This window comes from Oncorhynchus clarkii, chromosome 5 (assembly GCF_045791955.1).
Source record: "Oncorhynchus clarkii lewisi isolate Uvic-CL-2024 chromosome 5, UVic_Ocla_1.0, whole genome shotgun sequence".
Taxonomy (NCBI): domain Eukaryota; kingdom Metazoa; phylum Chordata; class Actinopteri; order Salmoniformes; family Salmonidae; genus Oncorhynchus; species Oncorhynchus clarkii.
The window spans coordinates 12,571,103-12,592,868 of record NC_092151.1 but is presented as its reverse complement, the minus strand read 5'-3'; the positions used below and the strand labels follow the sequence as shown (position 1 = coordinate 12,592,868).

At 44.5% G+C, this 21,766-nt stretch overlaps 1 protein-coding gene across 1 annotated transcript; it reads right to left on the bottom strand.

The window, feature by feature from the left end:
* Positions 1 to 130: 130 nt before the first annotated feature.
* On the bottom strand, positions 131 to 21,279 carry LOC139408361 (proteasome 20S subunit beta 7). The gene is made up of 8 exons (XM_071152136.1): positions 21,106 to 21,279; positions 20,214 to 20,307; positions 19,798 to 19,895; positions 15,406 to 15,546; positions 15,017 to 15,132; positions 9,740 to 9,798; positions 1,275 to 1,426; positions 131 to 360 (listed from the first exon to the last, which is right to left on the bottom strand). Exons 1-8 carry the CDS (start codon positions 21,165 to 21,167, stop codon positions 249 to 251), a joined length of 834 nt encoding a protein of 277 aa, XP_071008237.1. The 5' UTR covers positions 21,168 to 21,279; the 3' UTR covers positions 131 to 248.
* Positions 21,280 to 21,766: the final 487 nt, after the last annotated feature.

Sequence of the window (21,766 nt, the reverse complement as noted above, 5' to 3'; positions counted from 1 at the left end):
CTTGTTCGCCATTGTTCCCTCTTCAAACTTCAATAATTATAACAATTCACGTGTTTGTCAAACTGCCAGCTAGCTAAGCAATTACATACCATTTGAGATGGCATCGTCACAAAACACTTAGGAGACATTGAAGACTCAACGCAAACTTTATTTTAAACCATGGAAAAACATGCCATCTCCACTGAAGGAAGTAAAGGCGAATTTGGGAAGTAACAACAGGGAAAACATCAGAATGTTCCGGTGAGGCTTCAAGAGGTATCCATAGTCTGAACCGTCTCCTCAACCACCTCCAGATCCAATTTGATCACGGACTTCGTCAGGACTCCGGTTGTTCCTTGCTTGTACTTGTAATTACCGGTTCTGATTGGATAAATAAAGGAATTAGATTCTAATTTAAAAAATATATATATATGCACACATTATTCAATACAGCATAAACTGGTCTGATGAGCCTCTGGGAGCTAGTTCTTGGCTGTAAAATACAATGTAAAACACAAAAATGGCTTCCATGAGTCACGTGACTTTGGAGAATGCATTTCTCTCTAGCACTGTGCCACTGTGCTTTTTGGAGTTTACCACAAAAAACAAACGTGCAACTTAGTTCTATGAAATTGAACAAGCAGCAGAGGTCACGAGAAGCAAACTTGCTGGGTTAAGTGGGTTAGTAGTCAAACAAGAGTCTTCAGGTGGGTGAGACAAAATGCTATGGTTAAAGTCTAGAGCACTCCACACAGAACTAGGTATTTATTACTCACTGGTGGGGCAAGGCTTCATGCTCATACACACATCTTCAAACAGAACAGGCCAAAGGGATGGGTCATTCGCCGTGCCATTACAGATGATTCATTACCAACAATGCAACTCAACAATACATTCTTAACAAATTAAAAAAGGACGCCAATAACTAGAACTCATTCAGAAATTGAATGATTAACAACAAAGCACTGCGGTGGGGGAAAACATCCTCTGTCATGGGTGAATAAGGGTTTGGGAAGGAATAATACTCGAACCATGCAAATGTTCTTGCACTCAAAATATGAACAAATTTGTGCCATTTGTTATTGTGCTTGTATTGACGAGGCAATCCAGTCAGCAAGCAACTGTTCTCCAGACTGAATGAGACTGCTGTGACCAAGTGGGGACCAATAACACTGATGGGACATGGGAACCACATTAAGGTGACAAGTGAAGGGACATGAGGACAAATAATTGATCAAAATATGGGGACTATTGAGGGGAGATTGTGGGGACTGTTGGTGGGTAGGTGGCCTTACCGGACACCCTTCTTGTTGGCCATGTCGTGAGGCCTCAGGTAGTCCACCCTGCCCTTGGTGATGACACACAGGTCAATGTTGCTGCCGGAGCCAAGGTCGTTGAAGATGCCAGCCGCAATGGCGTCCCGAACCAGCCGCTTGGCATCTTCCTCCTGAGGAGAGGAAAAACAACAATCATTATTGTAAACATGATCAATATCATCTCTTCATGTACCGAGTGAATTAATCCAATGCTTATTCCACTACTGCTCAGGATGGAGGGGTAGAGCAGCCCTACATATAAACCTTCTGCACAGGTCACATGGTTGTGTCTGGATCAGGCTATAGCTGGGGCTTCTTATGAAAGATGACAACTCAAGCTGAGCAAGAAGTAGTGTGGGGATTCCCACCCATCTACAAACACCATGGGAAAAGCAAGAGCTCCCTCTATTGACCATCATCGCTAAGAGCAGTAGCGCCTTCCTGAAGTACTGTAGAGCTAAATGCTAATTTTCAAGCGTCCCCCCCATCCTCTCCAGGCCATGTGATAAATGCATCTGTCACATCACGCAAGATAAATGGTCCTCCTCAGCCAGAGCGTTTTAACACAATGGCTAACGGAGGAGACGTGCTCCCCGGTGAGCTCTACCAGACTCCACAGTGGAGGCCACCGCCACCTCAGAGCTCTTCATCTAGTATCTGGGAGGAAGAGCGCTTCATAATTCACCTTGGCGTTTAATGGGGGTGTGAGGAGTTGAGACACATTCTGACAAAGAATTGAAAAATAAATCAAATTAAAAAGACAAAATGCAGTGTGTCAGACTCATGGCCTTTCCTCTGTAGTCTGAGTGTTAAAGTTCAGCCCTGCTACAGGGGCCTTTAAGACCAGCAGTCCCTCTGTTTTGACAAGTTAAAGGTTTGACTATGTTAAGGTAGCTGATGTTGCAGGAAGGAGTACCCCGTCACGTACTAAGGTTAAAGACATCTGCTAAATAAGCATATTTAGCCGTTACTTGGTGACCGCGTATCAAACTCCACTAGTGTCTGTCCACAAGAACACCATGGTTACGATCCCACTCACAGAATTACAATTTACACAGCTGTTCAATATATCTTAATTTCATTGTTGTTTTTACCCCCACTGGGATTTAATAAGGCTAACTTGGTTTTAAGTCTAACCCTGCAGAGAGAGAGAGATGACTACGGTAATTAAACAACATGCCAAAATGTCTTCCTACCATTCCGACATCCTAAACAGGAAAATTGTTCCCGGTAGGGATGCATCTAATATCCACTAGCTTCAACTGCCGCCGGCAACACTTTGCCCACAGCTTGTGTCTCATCTAGCATGGAAGAGATTGGTTTAGGTTTGCAGACAGCCGAGGGCCTAAAGTAGTTTGTTCTATCATGGAACAGACTGTTTTATTCAGGTAATATCAACAGACACAACGCAGAACACATCTGACTGGATGAGAAGAGATGAGTAGTGCACACACCCCTAGCTGTGTGGAAACCTGAGCAGTCTAATTCTCTTGCGCAAACACACACAAGATTTTAAGAAATATCCTCAGAGTGTGTTTGTCCTAATCCCCAGTGTGTGACACCACCAGCACAGTGCTAAGGTTTTAGCAGGGGCTGGGTCATGGTTCTCTAACCAGCAGTGGTCTGGGTGGCCTACTGGGACTTCATTACACAGACACCAGAAGACACCTGGTGTGTTTTTAAACAGCACCACTCAGAGTAACACAAAACCCTCAACAGTCCATGGTCGCTGGAGGAACCACACTACTAGTCAGGGTGTGTGGTACTGGTGTGGGTGAGAAAGAGACTGCTATGTTTCTACAAAGCGTCCGTGTGTCCACAGTTTCATCAATTATTCAGCATAGTCTGGCAGCTGCTGTGGGGCTGAGAGACACCCTAGTTCCTAAAATATGATTTATGATACAGGAGAGACAAAGACCAGGGGAAATCTGCATTTTCAAAATGCAGCCCATCAAAAAAAGCTGCGTCTTAAATCATTTCACCTGCGTTTTATATTGAAAGGTATTTTTTTGTTTTTGCTTCAAGTGGAGTGATCAGGGCCATGCAACTCTAGTTTATCACAAAATACATTTATGCAAAAACATTTAGCAGAAAAAAATAGCATTGTTTTCATTAGACAACAGAAGTGCAACACTATTTGGCTAGCAGCCACACAGTAAATCAGCTTACTATGAAAGTGCAAGTTCTTTTTTTGCAAAAACGATGCACGGCCGTCAGATATATTATGTTTACCATAGAAAGAATGTAGCCAGCTACATTTCCTAATGTTTTGCATTAAGTTAATATTGATTTACCTTGCTAAAACTACCTGAGAAAATTAATCATTGCGTCCTTCCTCTCTGCCATTGGTCAAAGCACTGCCTGCTTTTGATTGGTCTGAAGACGAGAAAATATTCATCAGTGTGAAAAACACAGCAGCGTTGCAGTTCTTGACACAAACCGGTGCGCCTGGCACCTACTACCATACCCCGTTCAAAGGCAAAGGCACTTAAGTGAAACATGCAAGACAAAATATTTATCTCAAGAGTTAAAAATCCTTCTTTAACTGGTCTCCTCCCCTTCATCTACAATGATTGAAATAGATTTAACAGGTGACCAATAAGGGATAATAGCTTTCCCCGGAGTCTCATGGAAAGAGCAGGTGTTCCTAATGTTTTGTAGACTCCCTGTATATTATCATTTCAGATTGTGAATGTGTGATATGGGGTTAGATACATACTTATTTTGACATTCTAAAAGAAAACCTTTTATAAACAATGCAACACTGCCATGCTGATCTGAGCCTTAGTGTCCGACTTTTGGCTGTCACAGATGCACCTCCAATTTCACGACTTCGTCTAGTCAGTTGCTTTCGATTCGCCACTCAAACTTGTAGAATATCTGTAGAGTTTCAGTTTTTCAAACTGGTTTGTTATTTTATTTCAGTTCACTAAATAGTTTTTTCCTTATTAGTTTTAGTTCACTATAATAACATTGATATCTACATTGCCATATACCCATGACATCATTCAACATGGCTGCCAGCTCTGGGTTGGACTTAAAATATCATGGACCCTGACAAGAATATAAAATAGTCCATCTAGCTAAGTCAAATCAAGCATGTTAATTATGTACCGTATAGGAGACAATCCAAAAGATCCTACCTGTAAACTGAAAAGCCCAGTTTGAGAGACCCATCTCAAGTAAGACTCGAGTGAAATAAAAATGCACACTTTAGTGTGTAAACGCACACTTGAGACACATGTATTCCCCTGCAATCAGTGTGTGAACAACATAACTGCTGCCTCCTGCCCCACATTATAATACAGCCTCCCCACGGCACCAACACACACCATTTCAATATTTCATAACCATATTAAATATGCCACAGAAGACAGTGTTCAACATCTGTCGTCTTCAGGGTATTGGCGACTCCCGGGAACGGGGGGCAGGCTTGATCTCTAATTGGGCCACGTGCCAAATAAAAGCAGCAGTTTACTACACCGCTTTCCCATGGAGACCCCTTTACCAGACACCCCTTTACATATTGGTACGCAGCCGGTACCCCCCCGACTTCTTGTCATATTCCATTTGTAATAACTAGAAGTCGTGTTGTGTGTGGAGATGCAGGAAGTGGAGGTTGAGTGACAAGGGGAGGAAAATGACAAGGCGTGTTCCAGCTGTCTGTCCTGGTTTAGAGCCATTTCAACTTGCTGCTAATGAGGATAGAAAAGGAGGTCTGGGGTGGGGTCAAGAAAACAGCAGAATAAAAAAATATCTGCAAGTCAGTCAGATGCTAAACCAGATTTTGATGATCAGTATAGAGCGACAAGTCAATAATACACTAGGTGACACTGGCAGTGTTTCTCCAACACACAACGGAGCCCCTTCTGGCACAGTTAGAATAGTTAACGGAGAAACATGTTGTTGGAGCAGGTCCCCAGATTAGCCCGTAACATCACACACCACTCACTTTAAGATCACTAGGCTCAGAAAGAGATTTACAACAAAACACAGTTCATGACATCTCATGTCGAGAATAGATAAGCAGGGTTACTGTTTATTCTCCAGGAGAGAAAGAGTAGAGAAATATATATAAAAACACTGGGGAAGTATATAGGCCTAGAAGAGACTGACACTTTCACGCCGTCTCATAAAACCTCCTCAGTCCCACAGAGGAGCAGAGGGGCACTTCATAAATCAGACAGACTGGTGGAGTGTCACTCTGGCTATGGGTCATCCATCTTACTGGGCCCAGGGCCTGTACTCTACTGCTCTCTGGGGGACCAGAGGCGGCGGCTTGAACAGTACTGAACCAGGCCGTGACAGGAAGGAACAGCACCTCAACCTCAGCCTGCTACGCAGGTTGGAGTAGGACAAGGGTTGAAGATGCGAAGGAGTACACTGGGCCCACATCAGAGCACTTTTCTTGATGTATGTACATGCACTCAACTACAGTGCCTTGCACAAGTATTCACCCCCCATGGCATTTTTCCTATTTTTTGTTGCATTACATCCTGTAATTTAAATGGATTTTTATTTGGATTTCATGTAATGGGCATACACAAAATAATCCAAATTGGTGAAGCGAAATAAAAAATAAAAAATGTGCATGTGTCTGCTCAAACGGTCAGAAACAGACTCCATGAGGGTGGTATGAGGGCCCGACGTCCAGAGGTGGGGGTTGTGCTTACAGCCCAACACTGTGCAGGACGTTTGGCATTTGCCAGAGAACACCAAGATTGGCAAATTCGCCACTGGTGCCCAGTGCTCTTCACAGATGAAAGCAGGTTCACACTGAGCACGTGACAGAGTCTGGAGACGCCGTGGAGAACATTCTGCTGCCTGCAACATCCTCCAGCATGACCGGTTTGGCGGTGGGTCAGTCATGGGGTGGCATTTCTTTGGGGGGCCGCACAGCCCTCCATGTGCTCGCCAGAGGTAGCTTGACTGCCATTAGGTACCGAGATGAGATCCTCAGACCCCTTGTGAGACCATATGCTGGTGCGGTTGGCCCGGTGTTCCTCCTAATGCAAGACAATGCTAGACCTCTCATGTGGCTGGAGTGTGTCAGCAGTTCCTGCACAAGAGGAAGGCATTGATGCTATGGACTGGCCCGCCCGTTCCCCAGGCCTGAATTCAATTGAGCACATCTGGGACATCATGTCTCGCTCCATCCACCAACGCCACGTTGCACCACAGACTGTCCAGGAGTTGGCGGATGCTTTAGTCCAGGTCTGGGAGGAGATCCCTCAGGAAACCATCCGCCACCTCATCAGGAGCATGCCCAGGCGTTGTAGGGAGGTCATACAGGCACGTGGAGGCCACACACTCTACTGAGCCTCATTTTGACTTGTTTTAAGGACATTACATCAAAGTTGGATCAGCCTGTAGTGTTGTTTTCCACTTTAAATTTTGAGTGTCACTCCAAATCCAGACCTCCATGGGTTGATTAATTTGATTTCCATTGATAATTTGTGTGATTTTTTTTGTCAGCACATTCAACTATGTAAAGAAAAAAGTATTTGATAAGAATATTTCATTCATTCAGATCTAGGATGTGTTATTTTAGTGTTCCCTTTATTTTTTTGAGCAGTGTATATCGATGGAATTAAATCGAACAAAAGGACCATTTGTGATGTTTATGGGACATATTGGAGTGCCAACAAAAGAAGCTTGTCAAAGGTAAGGCATGAATTATATTTTGATTTCTGCGTTGTCGCGCCTGCAGGGTCTTTGTTTACGGAGGTGCTATCCTCAGATAATAGCATCGTTTGCTTTCGCCAAAAAGCCTTTTTTGAATTCTGACATGTTGGCTGGATTCACAACAAGTGTAGCTTTAATTTGCTATCTTGCATGTGTGATTTAATGAAAGTTTGATTTCTATAGTAATTTATTTGAATTTGGCGCCCTGCATTTTCCCTGGCTTTTGGCCAGGTGGGATGCTACTGTCCCACATATCCCAGAGAGGTTAAGCAAGGGGCACCATGAAGACCAAGGAGCTCTCCAAACAGGTCAGGGACAAAGTTGTGGAGAAGTACAGATCGGGATTTGATAATAAAAAAATATCAGAAACTTTGAACATCCCACGGAGCACCATTAAATCCATGATTATAAAATGTAAAGAATTTGGCACCACAACAAACCTGCCAAGAGAGGGCCGCCCACCAAAACCCACAGACCAGGCAAAGAGGGCATTAATCAGAGGCAACAAAGAGACCAAAGATAACACTGGAGATGCTGCAAAGCTCCACATCGGAGATTGGAGTATCTGTCCATAGGACCACTTTAAGTCGTACACTCCACAGAGGTGGGCTTTATGGAAGAGTGGCCCAAAAAAGCCATTGCTTAAAGAAAAAAAATAAGCTAACACGTTTGGTGTTCGCCAATAGGCATGTGAGAGACTCCCCAAACATATGGAAGGTGGTACTCCGGTCAGATGAGACTAAAATTGAGCTTATTGGCCATCAAGGAAAACGCTATGTCTGGCGCAAACCCAACACCTCTCATCACCCAGAGGACACCATCCCCACAGTGAAGCATGGTGGTGGCAGCATCATGCTGTTTTTCCCCATTGGCCGGGACTGGGAAACTGGTCAGATTTGAAGGAATGTTGGATGTCGCTAAATACCGGGAAATTCTTGATGGAAACCTGTTTGTCTTCCAGAGAAAATCTGTGGTATGACTTAGATTGCTGTACACCAGCAGGAACCCATCCAACTTGAAGGCGCTGGAGCAGTTTTGCCTTGAAGAATGGGCAAAAATCCCAGTGGCTAGATGTGCCAAGTTTAGAGACATATCCCAAGAGACTTGCAGCTGTAATTGCTGCAGAAGGTGGCTCTACAAAGTATTGACTTGGAGGGGGAATAGTTATGCACACTCAAGTTCTGTTTTCTTGTCATATTTTATGCGTTTCACCCTAAAAAATAATTAGCATCTTCAAAGTTGTGTAAATCAAATGATAAACCCCCCCAAAATATATTTTAATTCCAGGTTGTAAGCCAACAAAACAGGAAAAATGCCAAGGGAGGTGAATACTTTCCCAAGGCACTGTAGATGGCCACTGCCCCAATGATAGGCAGTCCATGACCCCAATCTCCACCCTCAATGAGAAACACCTGAACCCTTCAATAACAACACTGCAACAAAAGCCTCCATATAAACACTAGCACAAAACCCCGTTAATGCCTTTAATTCAGTAGAAGTTGCTCTGTGACAGGCGTCTCCGGGGAATTCGCTACAGTATGTGCCAAGAGCAACAACCACAGCAGCCTTCCGCCATCTTCAAATGGATGTTGATTACCAGCATGTTCACTCCATTGAAACGTTGCAGGTTGATGCACCTGAAAGCCCTACTTCAATGGAACGACAGAGACAAAAGGTTACGAAAAACAAAAACGGGGGGGGGGGGCAACTCCACTCCTCCCTATCCTCTCACCCCCAATTACTGTTTTTCTATTATTGGTTCCCTCCATTATCCTGGCTCCAATTGTGCCCTGGGACAGGTAGCTAGCTAACACCCGTTGAGGGAGTAGAGACCCCCGGGATGTCTGCTGCTCTGCTCTCTCCGGCCACACACACACACGTGAAGCCAGGTTCTGAGTGTATGACAGTCTCCATTACTCAGGTTGCCATAAAATACAATAGCATTCTGATAACTTGTATAACTGCGCACAGACACACGCACGCCTCCCTCCCCCTACAACCCAACTGAAGATGTGCGAATAGCAAAAACGACTGTGGTATATTTCTGCTTCCTTGTTCAGCAAAGCCTTTGATGGCACTTAAAAAGAGGATAAAAAGTTCCTCTTTGGGTGAATCGGCGATGGAGAGGCAGAAATAGAGCCAGGATTTATATAGACACCAGTGTGGGAGGTAGGATAAAATATATTGTGTGTAGGGATGTGTTGGCGTGACACTATGTAGGGCTGGCACGGTAATTGTATAGTCATGAAAATAACCCTCATAACTAGGGTGAACACATCACATAAACAACTGTCACCCAAAATTCCATGACCATCACAGCACTGTGTATGTAGCATGATTATTTGTGTGCGTGGTGATCAGTTTAACGGGAGTCCACTGAGAGGAGAACTGTGGCCCCATTTCCAACCACTAACACCCAGGGCCTTGCCGTGACCGAGCCATACAGCCAAACTGTACCATCTTGGAGGGAGAGTTAAATGCTGGAGTCCAACAGGACAAAGTGGCTTAGATGTATATGCTCATAACATGACTATCCATACCGTTGACCCAGGGCTTCGCCAAATCCAGAGGAGCTTCACAATGAGGTAAAGCAGGTGTATATTCTCTGTTGTCGTAAGCATAGTCGACTTGTTTCAAATTGCGGGTTTGTTTAGACTATTGTGGTTTAAAATATGTGCATGGCCATGTATTCCTCCATTTTGATACATGAAGATGATGCGTGGATGTACAAAATGGCGGATGGGCCAGGTCCAACTCACCTCCATGTCTTGCTTATAGCGGTCCTCAAACACAGCCATGGCAGCCAGAGAGCCAGAACCTATGAGAGAACAGAGAAACACAAAAACTGCATGGTTAATGACTTTTGGAGTGACCAGAATTAAACCATCGAAGATTTTTTTTTTTTACCAGTGACCAAGACAAGACTAAGGGTCAACTTACTAAGACATGGGCCAAATGGTTTACGACAGTCGCAGCGGAAAGTAAAATGTTGAGGACCATACAAAGTTTGAAAAGCACCACTTTCAAAAATGCTTACAAAGGTCCCTCCTGGTAACCATGACTGAATGTCTGGTTCAGGTTTCAGCTGACTGTTCGTTTCCAACGCCCACTTCTTAAAGAAACACTATGTAACGACGCGCCTGGAGTCCATTTTCTAAAGCGCCTCAGATGTGGCGGGCAATTAGCTCGCTGAAGAAAGTGCTTAGCTGTGACAAAAGCAAGAAGCAGGAAGTTGAAGAATCCCTTTGTTTTGGTGGAGACTGGCCATTAGGACTTCTCTACAGCTGTGTCTCTTTTACAACAGAAGAGTCATTTTCTACCATACCTTCTCCCCTCTCTCCTTAACCCCACAGCATCCATCATGCCATCTTCCTCTCCGTGTGCGGCCGCTGTCTGGTGTTTTATAGCCAGGTTGCCAGGGGAGTCATTAAGGAGTTGCACTGGCTGAGTTTCATTGTGATTTGCCAGTACAGTAGAAGGTGAAGAGGAGAGTAAAAGGCCTGGAGACCATCTAAATGGTTCGATGGAGGTAATAGGTTGACTTAAAAACGGAACAAAATGTGTGAAAGCATGGCCGTTGAGCCAAAGCCCCCAATGTTTATCTAAAGTCTACACTCAACATTCAAGTTTTTTTAATGTGAGCCATAGTAAGCTCACATAGGCATTCTGGTCTCTAGCTATCCTGTCGAGTTTGCTATGGCACACCGGTTTGCAACAGGAAACACTAATTACAGTTTCTTATTGGACAAGTACCGATGGCACCTCCCTGTAACACTCCGGTTCAGAGTTTCCTTCCACTTCGTGCCTACTGAACATGGCTCTGGTTACCCGGGCTCATCAGTCAGTCACCGGGCTCTCTGCTGGTTACCCGGGCTCATCAGTCAGTCACCGGGCTCTGTGCTGGTTACCCGGGCTCATCAGTCAGTCACCGGGCTCTCTGCTGGTTACCCGGGCTCATCAGTCAGTCCCCGGGCTCATCAGTCAGTCCCCGGGCTCATCAGTCAGTGACCGGGCTCATCAGTCAGTGACCGGGCTCATCAGTCAGTGACCGGGCTCATCAGTCAGTGACCGGGCTCTCTGCTGGTTATCCGGGCTCAGTCAGTCAGTCACCGGGCTCTCTGCTGGTTACCCGGGCTCATCAGTCAGTCACCGGGCTCTCTGCTGGTTACCCGGGCTCATCAGTCAGTCACCGGGCTCTCTGCTGGTTACCCGGGCTCATCAGTCAGTCGCCGGGCTCTCTGCTGGTTACCCGGGCTCAGTCAGTCAGTCCCCGGGCTCATCAGTCAGTCACCGGGCTCATCAGTCAGTCACCGGGCTCTCTGCTGGTTACCCTGGCTCATCAGTCACTGGGCTCTAAAATGGTATGGTGAGACTTCCACTACATGCACGATATTCAATTGACATTGGTGCCGGCTGGGAATGTGAGGAGGCCATTGATCATTTCTCATGCATGTTTCACTCTCTAGAAGGGGCAGACATGAGCTCCTGGTGGGACTCCCTAATATGAGGCCTCGGCTCGCTGACATGCAACATACTGATACATGAATATGAATGAGCCGGGCCGGAGAGGGGGAACGAGACAAAAATATAGTAGAGGGAGAGAAGGTGGAGAAGGGGAGTGGGTTGGTATAAATGAGGGAGAAAAACAGAGGGGTTAAGAGGTTGATATTTATTGTATATAGAGTAGGAAGGGACAAAATAAAAACATTTTTTTTTATTAAATGAAAAAACAAATAGTAAAATAACAATATAAGGAGTGGGAGAAAAAAGGAGACTTTCATATGTAGCGAGCCCCCCCAGTTTCTTACATTTTCATGGAAAGTCTGAGAAAGCAGACAATCTTGCAGCGTTGGCTGGAAAGGTGTAGTGAAAGAACCCCCATAGGTTCTTTGTCAGCACAACAGCCTTTCAAGTGACGGCCTCACGCCTCCTGAGTAAACGCCGGGGAAAGCGATTCTCGGAGAGAGGCAGGAAGTGTGTGTGTAACCTCTTCCTTTCTCCCAATCCTCACATGCCCCCTATATTAGTGACTGGATTTAAAACAAGCTTCTATTATTCATGTGGCTGAATATTCAGCCAAATTCCCTCCGCTTCCACGTAGCTCAGTAGAGAAATACCAGAGTCCAATATGAAGGAGATACACTTGTTTAAAAATCACCACAAACGAAAGAAAGCCAGTTCGTACAATGAAGCAACATTCTCCAAAACGAGTAAAGAAAAAACTATTTGTAGTAGGCTTGGGCGGTATATACTGTGTATAAATAGACATGATGGTTTTTCAATAAAGTCAAACCAATTTCTTTGACGTTTTTCTATACATTTAAATATTTGTAGCTACTTAAGTAAATATCTGCAGTCAACTTGTGCAATATTTTAGGAGTTAAAGCAGCTTGCGTTCTTCATTTCACCGGTCACATTATTTTACATTATGAAGCTGACCGTAGTTCCCCAGAACAGTTGAGCCAGTCAAGTGTTTGTAAATAGCACAACCGTAGAAAGTGGGAGCAGGTGACTCCAGCTGTGTATTGACAGGGGTCGCGTTTTATATTGAAAGTCTGTTGTTTTTTGTTTCAGGTGATCAGGGATGTGCAACTAGGAAGATAGCCTACATACCGACAACCTAAAGTATGTGGACACCTGCTCATCGAACATCTCATTCCAAAATCATTCATATGGAATTGGTCCTCCCTTTGCTGCTGCAACAGCCCCCACTCTTCTGGGAAGGCTTTCCACTAGATGTTGGAACATTGCTGCAGGGACTTGCTTCCACAAGAGCATTAGTGAGGTCGGGCAATTAGGCCTAGCTTGCAGTCGCCGTTCCAATTCATCCCAAAGGTGTCTGATGGGGTTGAGGTCAGGGCTCTGTGAAGGTCAGGTAAGTTCTTCCACACCGATCTCGACAAACCCTGTCTGTATGGACCTCGCTTTGTGCACGGGGGCATTATCATGCTGAAACAGGAAAGGGCCTTCCCCAAATTGTTGCCACAAAGTTGGAATCACAGAATCGTCTAGAATGTCATTGTATGCTGTAGTGTTAAGATTTCCTTCACTGGAACTAAGGGGCCTAGCCCCAAATATGGAAAACAGCCTCACTGTTATTCCTCCCACACAAAACTTTGGTACTACGCATTCGGGTAGGTAGTGTTCTCCTGGCATCTGCCAAACCCAGATTCGTCCGTCGGACTCCAAGATGGTGAAGCGTGATTCATCACTCCAGAGAACATGTTCCCACTCCTCCATAGTCCAATGGTGACGAGCTTTACACCACTTCAGCCGATGCTTGGTATCGAGCATGGTGATCTCAGGCTTGGGTGCGGCTGCTCAGCCATAGTGACACATTTCATGAAGCTCCAGAACTAAGAGTTCTTGTGCTGACGTTGCTTCCAGAGGCAGTTTGGAACTCAGTAGTGAGTGTTGCAACAGAGGACAGAGGATTTGTACGTGCTGCACACTTCAGTACTCGGCAGTCCACTTCTATGAGCTTGGGTGGCCTACCACTTCAAGGCTGAGCAGTTGTTGCACATAGACTTTTCCACTTCACAATACCAGCACTTAAAAAGTTGACCGGCACAGCTTTAGCAGGGCAACGTTTTTACAAACTGACTTGTAGTGTTTCTCATATGCGTTTTATCTTTTTTCCCTGCATGTAAATTTAAGAATTCTGCGCTAACTACCAAGTTAAACTCAGGGGTCACGTTAACTAAGTAAATGGCTGAATTAATAAGGTGACGGGGCATCATATTGTGTTGGCTTTCTGCCGTGTTTGAGAAGTCAAAGCCTTTTGGATGAGTTCTGTACAGCTGCCACCTTTTGATTTCCTTGCGTTTTTTCTCCTCTCCATTCTCAGCCTGTCTGCTCCTCCCCCATCTTCTCCGAACAGAGCAGACAGGCCCATTGCCCTGGTGAGTCCAGACTCCACACAAACAGTGTGAACACATGCTGCTCCAGAGCCAGTACTCTCTTCATTTGCACAAGGCACTCGTTCACATTCGCTTGTAAAATAGCCAAACTCACCAAAAATGACATTTGGTAGCACCTACCTATATATGTATAACGTTATGAGCTGGACTGCCTGTCTATGTAATAATTCTCTCTCATTTGCGCTCGTTAGCTAGGAGCCGCCATGGAAATTCGCTATTATTAGCTCAATTTGTTTTTGCATTTTGGTAATAGATGCCCAATGGGCTTTTTCAGTTTTTTTAAATAAAGTAAATCCCAGGATGAGTGATATGAAAATACAGATACTTCCCATCCCTAATTTGTAGACTAAGATAGACTTCTTTCGCTTATAGGCCACATTTCATAACATATTCAGGGAGGAAACCTCTGAGAGCAACAATTAACACTTGAAGCGGCCTAAACAATTAAAATTCTAGGGGCAATTGTCTTACCCAGCAAACATAATGAATACGAGGTTTAGCTGAGCTTTGGAGAAAAGATGCCGCCCACAGCAGAATTGAATAAGCATCAACCGGACGTGAGGATAGGGTTGGGGCACCAGGTGTTTGGTGAAAGGGGGGACTGTCCTCATATACCTGCAATGGAATGAGGGGTACACGTGGGAACTGACCAGGGTCCTTCATTTCAACCCACACAGCTGTTCTTAAAAATGAGCTCTGTATGTATTTTGCAGAATGGCTCCTCTTGTCGACTTTTCCCATTTTCATTCAACTGAAAGAGGTAAAGCTGAATGGAGCCAGAAAAGCTGGACCAGGGTAGACTGACGTGAGTAGGAAGTTTGTAGATGTGCGTGCGGATGGGATCCCTGCTTAGTCTTGCGATAGAAATGAGGTCTGTGCTCGTGGCGGTTTCGACAAATCTTCCTGGCCTACCAAACTCACATTTTCTCTCTGAAGTGACTTGACAATACACTCATCTGACAGGATTGAGCACATCTGTAGATTGTAATGTGGTTTAACTGTGAATAACAGCTTCAGAAAAAGTTGAGTGCAAACATCAGCAGCCTCTAGTGGAGCATGGCAGTATTAAAGACAAACAACGAACAAAAAAGGGAAGTAGTTAGCTGGTAAACTCACCCATAGTGACGTAAGGAAGCTTGTCAGTGGAGCCGTGGGGGTAGATGCTGTAGAGATGGGGCCCGTTGCAGTCCACTCCACCCAGCACCAGGGCAGCGCCAATGTGACCCTGGTATCTGAGAACGCAACAATCAAACTATTCCTTCTCTTCTATTGACTACTTTTCACAACATAGACACCCAGCATTACTCTACATCAGGGCTGTCTAACTAATTCTAGAGGGCCAAATGTCTGCTGTTTTCCCCCCCCCTTTCAATTAAGATCTAGACAAACAGGTGAGGGGAGTCCCTTACTAATCAGTGACCTTAATTCATCAATCAAGTACTAGGGAGGAGCAAAAGTCCACAGACACTCAGGGGGGGGGGGGGGGGGCTGGATAGGTGGCATACCTAAAGAGCATCTGCTTGAGCATGCGGTTGGCAGTGGCCACGCGGGGCAGCCGGCTTGTAGAGAGGGAGTGCAGCTCCAGGTTAGAGGAGATGATCTGGGTGGTCATCTCAGTGTCTGCTGCCGTACCCGCTCCACAGCAACTGGATGAAATGGAGGTCAGGATTATGGAGTTGATGTGTATTTATGAAACCACACTTGAAATAAATGTTGATTTTAAATCACGTGATGCCTCTGATGTATACTAAAGTCTAAAATGGCAGGACATGTTCCAACCAGTGTTCACTGAAGCACCGAGATAACGGGAATGACATGTCTATTGTTTAACTCCTGTTACACAGAAAGTACACCACAACACTGTTAGGTCATTCACCCTAGGGCTGGCAGTCTACCTTATTTAAGCAATAAGGCACGAGGGGGTAGGGTATATGGCCAATATACCACAGCTACAGTCTGTTCTTATGCACGACGCACCGCGGAGTGCCTGGACACAGCCCGTAGCCATGGTATATTGGTCATATATCACAAACCCCCGAGGTGCCTTATTTCTATTACTGTTTACCAACAATTAGAGCAGCGTATAATTGACTATATACACCGGTATTGATGCACGGACTGGTTTGGGTTTTACTTTACCTTCTATAACAGTATTTTATTGTTTGGCTTGTTAAATGTGATACGCATCTCCAGCGCGTGTAATGTTACAGTTTACTCCCGTTTGTTACTGGAGTCATCTTTCTCCATCTCCTCTTGCTGCATGCCGCTTACCACACCAAGCCCAGCCCGTCACTCAAGGAGAGAGCAGTTGCTCGAGTCAAGAGCACTTTCTTGCCGTTCACTTTGCATGATCAGATGGACGCAACAAGATGTTGGTGACATGCTGCTTTCCACTGTCTGATAGTTTGTCATTTCATAGCAAGTTGCTGCAAAAATAAATTGTGTTAGCAACTAATGCTTATCGCTAGTTAGCTAGCTTGCTAAATGTACTAAGAGAGTCACAGCGCAAACCTTGCTAGCTAATACAGCCTAGTACCAGTGCTGGGGTAGGGCTAGATAAGATACTGTTGCACAAATATGCTTATCAGAGGAATAGGCGAAGTATGAGTATGTTAGCTAGCTAGCTACATGAGGTAAGAAAACATGTAATAGGGCCACCTGGAAACACTGACCTACACTTTGGTTCCTACCCTGTCAATAATTCCTCCCTGGCTTACTGGATCCATTTGTTGTCAAACAATGTATTCAAGGTGCTGCCCACAATATTCCAACTATAGAATTAGAATAATTATTTTATTTCCATGATTCCAACAGTTAACTTCTTGCTCCTACTTGAGACGCAGATGTCTCAAGTAGACACCTGGAAATGCAAATGCGCTACGCTAAATGCTAAATGTACTCGTTAAAACTCAAACGTTCATCAAAATGCACATGCAGAGTATTGAAATAAAGCTACACTCGTTGTGAACCTAGCCAACAAGTCAGATTTTTAAAATGCTTTTCGGCGAAAGCATGAGAAGCGATTATCTGATAGCATGCAACACCTCAAAATGCCTGAATGCGACGTAAAAATCTTGTTGGCTAGATTCACAACGAGTGTAGCTTTAATTCAATACCCTGCATGTGCATTTTGATGAACGTTTGAGTTTTAACGAGTACATTTAGCATTTAGCGTAGCGCATTTGCATTTCCAGGTGCCTACTTGAGACATCTGCGTCTCAAGTAGGAGCAAGAAGTTAACTAGGCCTAGATGTTTGTACATATAATGCAGCACTGTGTAGCAGTGTGAAAATTATAATAAAAGTGCAGAAAGTGATGAAAATGCAGACAATTTTGTTTGGAGGTGGATTGAAACAGTATAAAACTACCAGAATGGAGAAAACCCCATGGAAATAACTTGTAATTGATCTGTTGCCACCCTGGGGTCTAAATGTGCTTTATGAACTACTCAAATCAAATTATTTGTCACATACACATGGTTAGCAGATGTTAACGCGAGTGTAGCGAAATGCTTGAGGTTCTAGTTCCGACAATGCAGTAATAACCAACGAGTAATCTAACAATTCCAAAACTACTACCTTATACACACACATGTAAAGGGATAAAGAATATGTACATAAAAAATATGAATGAGTGATGGTACAGAACGGCATAGGCAAGATGCAGTAGATGGTATCGAGTACAGTATATACGAGATGAGTAATGTAGGGTATGTAAACAAAGTGGCATAGTTTAAAGTGGCTAGTGATACATGTATTACATAAAGATGCAGTAGATGATATAGGGTACAGTATATACATATGAGATGAGTAATGTAGGGTATGTAAACATTATATTAAGTGGCATTGTTTAAAGTGGCTAGTGATACATTTTTACATCAATTTTCATCAATTTCCATTATTAAAGTGGCTGGAGTTGAGTCAGTATGTTGGCAGCAGCCACTCAATGTTAATGGTGGCTGTTTAACAGTCTGATGGCCTTGAGATAGAAGCTGTTTTTCAGTCTCTCGGTCCCTGCTTTGATGCACCTGTACTGACCTCGCCTTCTGGGTGATAGCGGGGTGAATATGCAGTGGCTCGGGTGGTTGTTGTCCTTGATGATCTTTATGGCCTTCCTGTGACATCGGGTGGTGTAGGTGTCCTGGAGGGCAGGTAGTTTTCCCCCGGTGATGTGTTGTGCAGACCTCACTAGCCTCTGGAGAGGGCGGAGCAGTTGCCGTACCAGGCGGTGATACAGCCCGACAGGATGCTCTCGATTGTGCATCTGTAGATGTTTGTGAGTGCTTTTGGTGACAAGCCGAATTTCTTCAGCCTCTTGAGGTTGAAGAGGCGCTGCTGCGCCTTCTTCACGACTGTCTGTGTGGGTGGGCCAATTCAGTTTGTCCGTGATGTGTACACCGAGGAACTTAACTTACTACCCTCTCCACTACTGTCCCGTCGATGTGGATAGGGGGGTGCTCCCTCTGCTGTTTCCTGAAGTCCACAATCATCTCCTTTGTTTTGTTGATGTTGAGTGTGAGGTTATTTTCCTGACACCACACTCCGAGGGCCCTCGCCTCCTCCCTGTAGGCTGTCTTGTCGTTGTTGGTAATCAAGCATACCACTGTAGTGTCTTCTGCAAACTTGATGATTGAGTTGGAGGCGTGCATGGCCACGCAGTCGTGGGTGAACAGGGAGTACAGGAGAGGGCTCAGAACGCACCCTTGTGGGGCCCCAGTGTTGAGGATCAGCGGGGTGGAGATGTTTTTTTACCTACCTTCACCACCTGGGGGCAGCCCGTCAGGAAGTCCAGTACCCAGTTGCACAGGGCAAGGTCGAGACCCAGGGTCTCAAGCTTGATGACGAGTTTGGAGGGTACTATGGTGTTAAATGCTGAGCTGTAGTCGATGAACAGCATTCTCAAATAGGTATTCCTCTTGTCCAGATGGGTTAGGGCAGTGTGGTTGCGATTGTGTCGTCTGTGGATCTATTTGGGCGGTAAGCAAATTGGAGTGGGTCTAGGGTGTCATGTAGGGTGGAGGTGAAATAGTCCTTGACTAGTCTCTCAAAGCACTTCATGATGACGGAAGTGAGTGCTACGGGGCAGTAGTCATTTAGCTCAGTTACCTTAGCTTTCTTGGGAACAGGGACAATGGTGACCCTCTTGAAGCATGTGGGAACAGCAGACTGGGATAAGGATTGATTGAATATGTCCGTAAACACACCAGCCAGCTGGTCTGCGCATGCTCCGAGGACGCGGCTGGGGATGCTGTCTGGGCCTGCAGCCCTGCGAGGGTTAACACGTTTAAATGTTTTACTCACTGCAATGAAGGAGAGTCCGCAGGTTTTGGTAGCGGGCCATGTCAGTGGCGCTGTATTGTCCTCAAAGCGGGCAAAAAAGTTATTTAGTCTGTCTGGGAGCAAGACATCCTGGTCCGCGACGGGGCTGGTTTTCTTTTTGTAATCCGTGATTGACTGTAGACCCTACCACACACCTCTTGTGTCTGAGCTGTTGAATTGCGACTCTACTTTGTCTCTATACTGACACTTAGCTTGTTTGATTGCCTTGCGGAGGGAAAAGCTACACTGTTTGTATTCAGTCATGTTTCCGGTCACCTTGCCTTGGTTAAAAGCAGTGGTTTGCGCTTTAAGTTTCACGCGAATGCTGCCATCAATTCACGGTTTCTGGTTTGGAAATGTTTTAATCGTTGCTTCGGGTACGACATCGTCAATGCACCTCCTAATGAATGCAGCCTCAGGATACTCAAACCAGAACTAGTATTATTAAAAAACATAACTGTAAAATACCATAAATTATGTGAAAAATACCATATATTATATTTTAGCCATATCACCCAGCCCTAAATCACACAACTAATATTAAAACAGAAAACTAACATTGGACAAGGGGTCACTTACTAGATGTTTGGGGAGATGTAGTGGATCTTGGAGCAATTCTTATCTGCCACAATCATGCCCTCTGTGGCCCTGGTGTCAGCACCAAGAACTATCCCATCCTACAGGGAAAAATAAATAAAAACTAGTTCAAACAAGAAGTATACATATCTCATTTTAAAAGAGTAATTGTAGGCATATTGCATGCATTTCTTGCTCAATGTTTGATAGCTCGAGTCAAATGTGGAGTTTTATACATTAAAATCAAACTTAACCACATACAGGATAAAGAAAGGAATGGTGGAATTATAGAGCGCTCAGTCTGAATTTAGGCTACTTCAGGAAAACACAGCAGCATGTATTATCATCAGTACATTTGTAGTGTTATCTTCATCACTATGGTAGAGGTGAAATAAATATGTAAACAAAGTTATCCTTACCTTAAAAACAACCCCACAGATTGTGGTGCCTGTTTTCCGGGCAGATGGTATGTTGCATCCTAATTTGGTAACTTCAGCTTCCAAGACTGCATTCCTAAAACAACAGAAACATGGTCAGAAATTGTGCATGCTAGACAGTCATCGACACGTGACTTCAGAACTACATGGGCCCTTGATGACTATGCATCTTGTAAAATTGAATACGAATGTGTTGGTATGCCAATTCAATATCAAATGTAGCTAATCAAATATATGCTACACCCATTGCACACAACAATATTTGATAACGATCCGGCCAGGTAAATTGATAGGTCTCAAACTAAAATCTGCTGTATCATCCGCGGGCAGCGATGCGGGTTGAGCGCAAGCCAAGCCAATGGGAAATGAGATGGATGTCAAACTTGACACTAAAAATGTGACAAGTCAATATGTATTTGAATTTAGAAATTCAACACGGTTGTGACTAAACAACTTGTAGCTAGCCAGCAAGTCGGCTACCTTAGCCAACTAACTACGGTATGCATCGTTTTCCGTTAGCCGGCTATTACGGACTGGCTACTATTGGCCCTATAGCTAGGCTAGCTAATACTCAAAATGTAGCTAACTTTTACTTCTGAGAGTTTGAAAACTGAGTATTCATCACCACGTGTAAATTGTCGCAGCCTACGAAATAATTTTGTAAAATCCCCCCCATTCTTTCATTCATCACAAAACTCAAGAAAAACAGCGTTGAGAAATGTCTGAGTCATTCGAGGAGGCCGTGAAGAGAATGGAGCGGCCCGAAATCAAATAACTCAACACAGAGAATACATTTCTAAATAATTTCTAAATATAAAAGTCACTAAACACGTGGACATGCGCCGCTCTTTTTGAAATGTCACTGAATCCTTACCTCTTGCAATTTTCGAAACTGAAACCTCCGAGCTGCGGCTGGCACACTGACAGAGTCGCCATTTTCCTGTACTGAATTCCAGCTTCCGGGAAGCGAGGTTCACTAAAAGCGGTAACTTCTCCCAGGGTTACACTGATTGTCCTCCGGAATAACTGAATGAAATTAAGTTACGACAAATTATAGGTCCTTGTGACAAGTGGTTCAAATTTCTTCCTTATATATCTCCTCTTATTTTTAATATGGGTTCTGTAAAATATACATTTCTTTAAAAACATGTGAAGAGTGAGGCTAAGGGACAACGAAAAGCTATCAGAATCAGATAGGCCTATCAAATTGGCTGAATAATGTCAAGTAGTCTGCCCATTCAGCAGTACATAGCCCTAAATGAGATTCCTTACCCATAAATAAGGAGCAGTGTGCGTTTACATTTTACCACTGGAGGTCAGTAGGTCCAAAGAATTGAACATAGCCCCGTTCCAACAGGAAACAGCAGCCTAGTAGTGGATTGCTTGAGTAACCGCCACCCACACAGCCCACTGTCTCCCACCAGAGGGTCTATGCTGCCCCTTTTTCTCATCAAATCTAGGGTCAGTGTTGTGTGTCACGAAAGCACACTGCTCTTTGAACCAATCACTGCTGTCTTTATTGGTTATTAACAGGA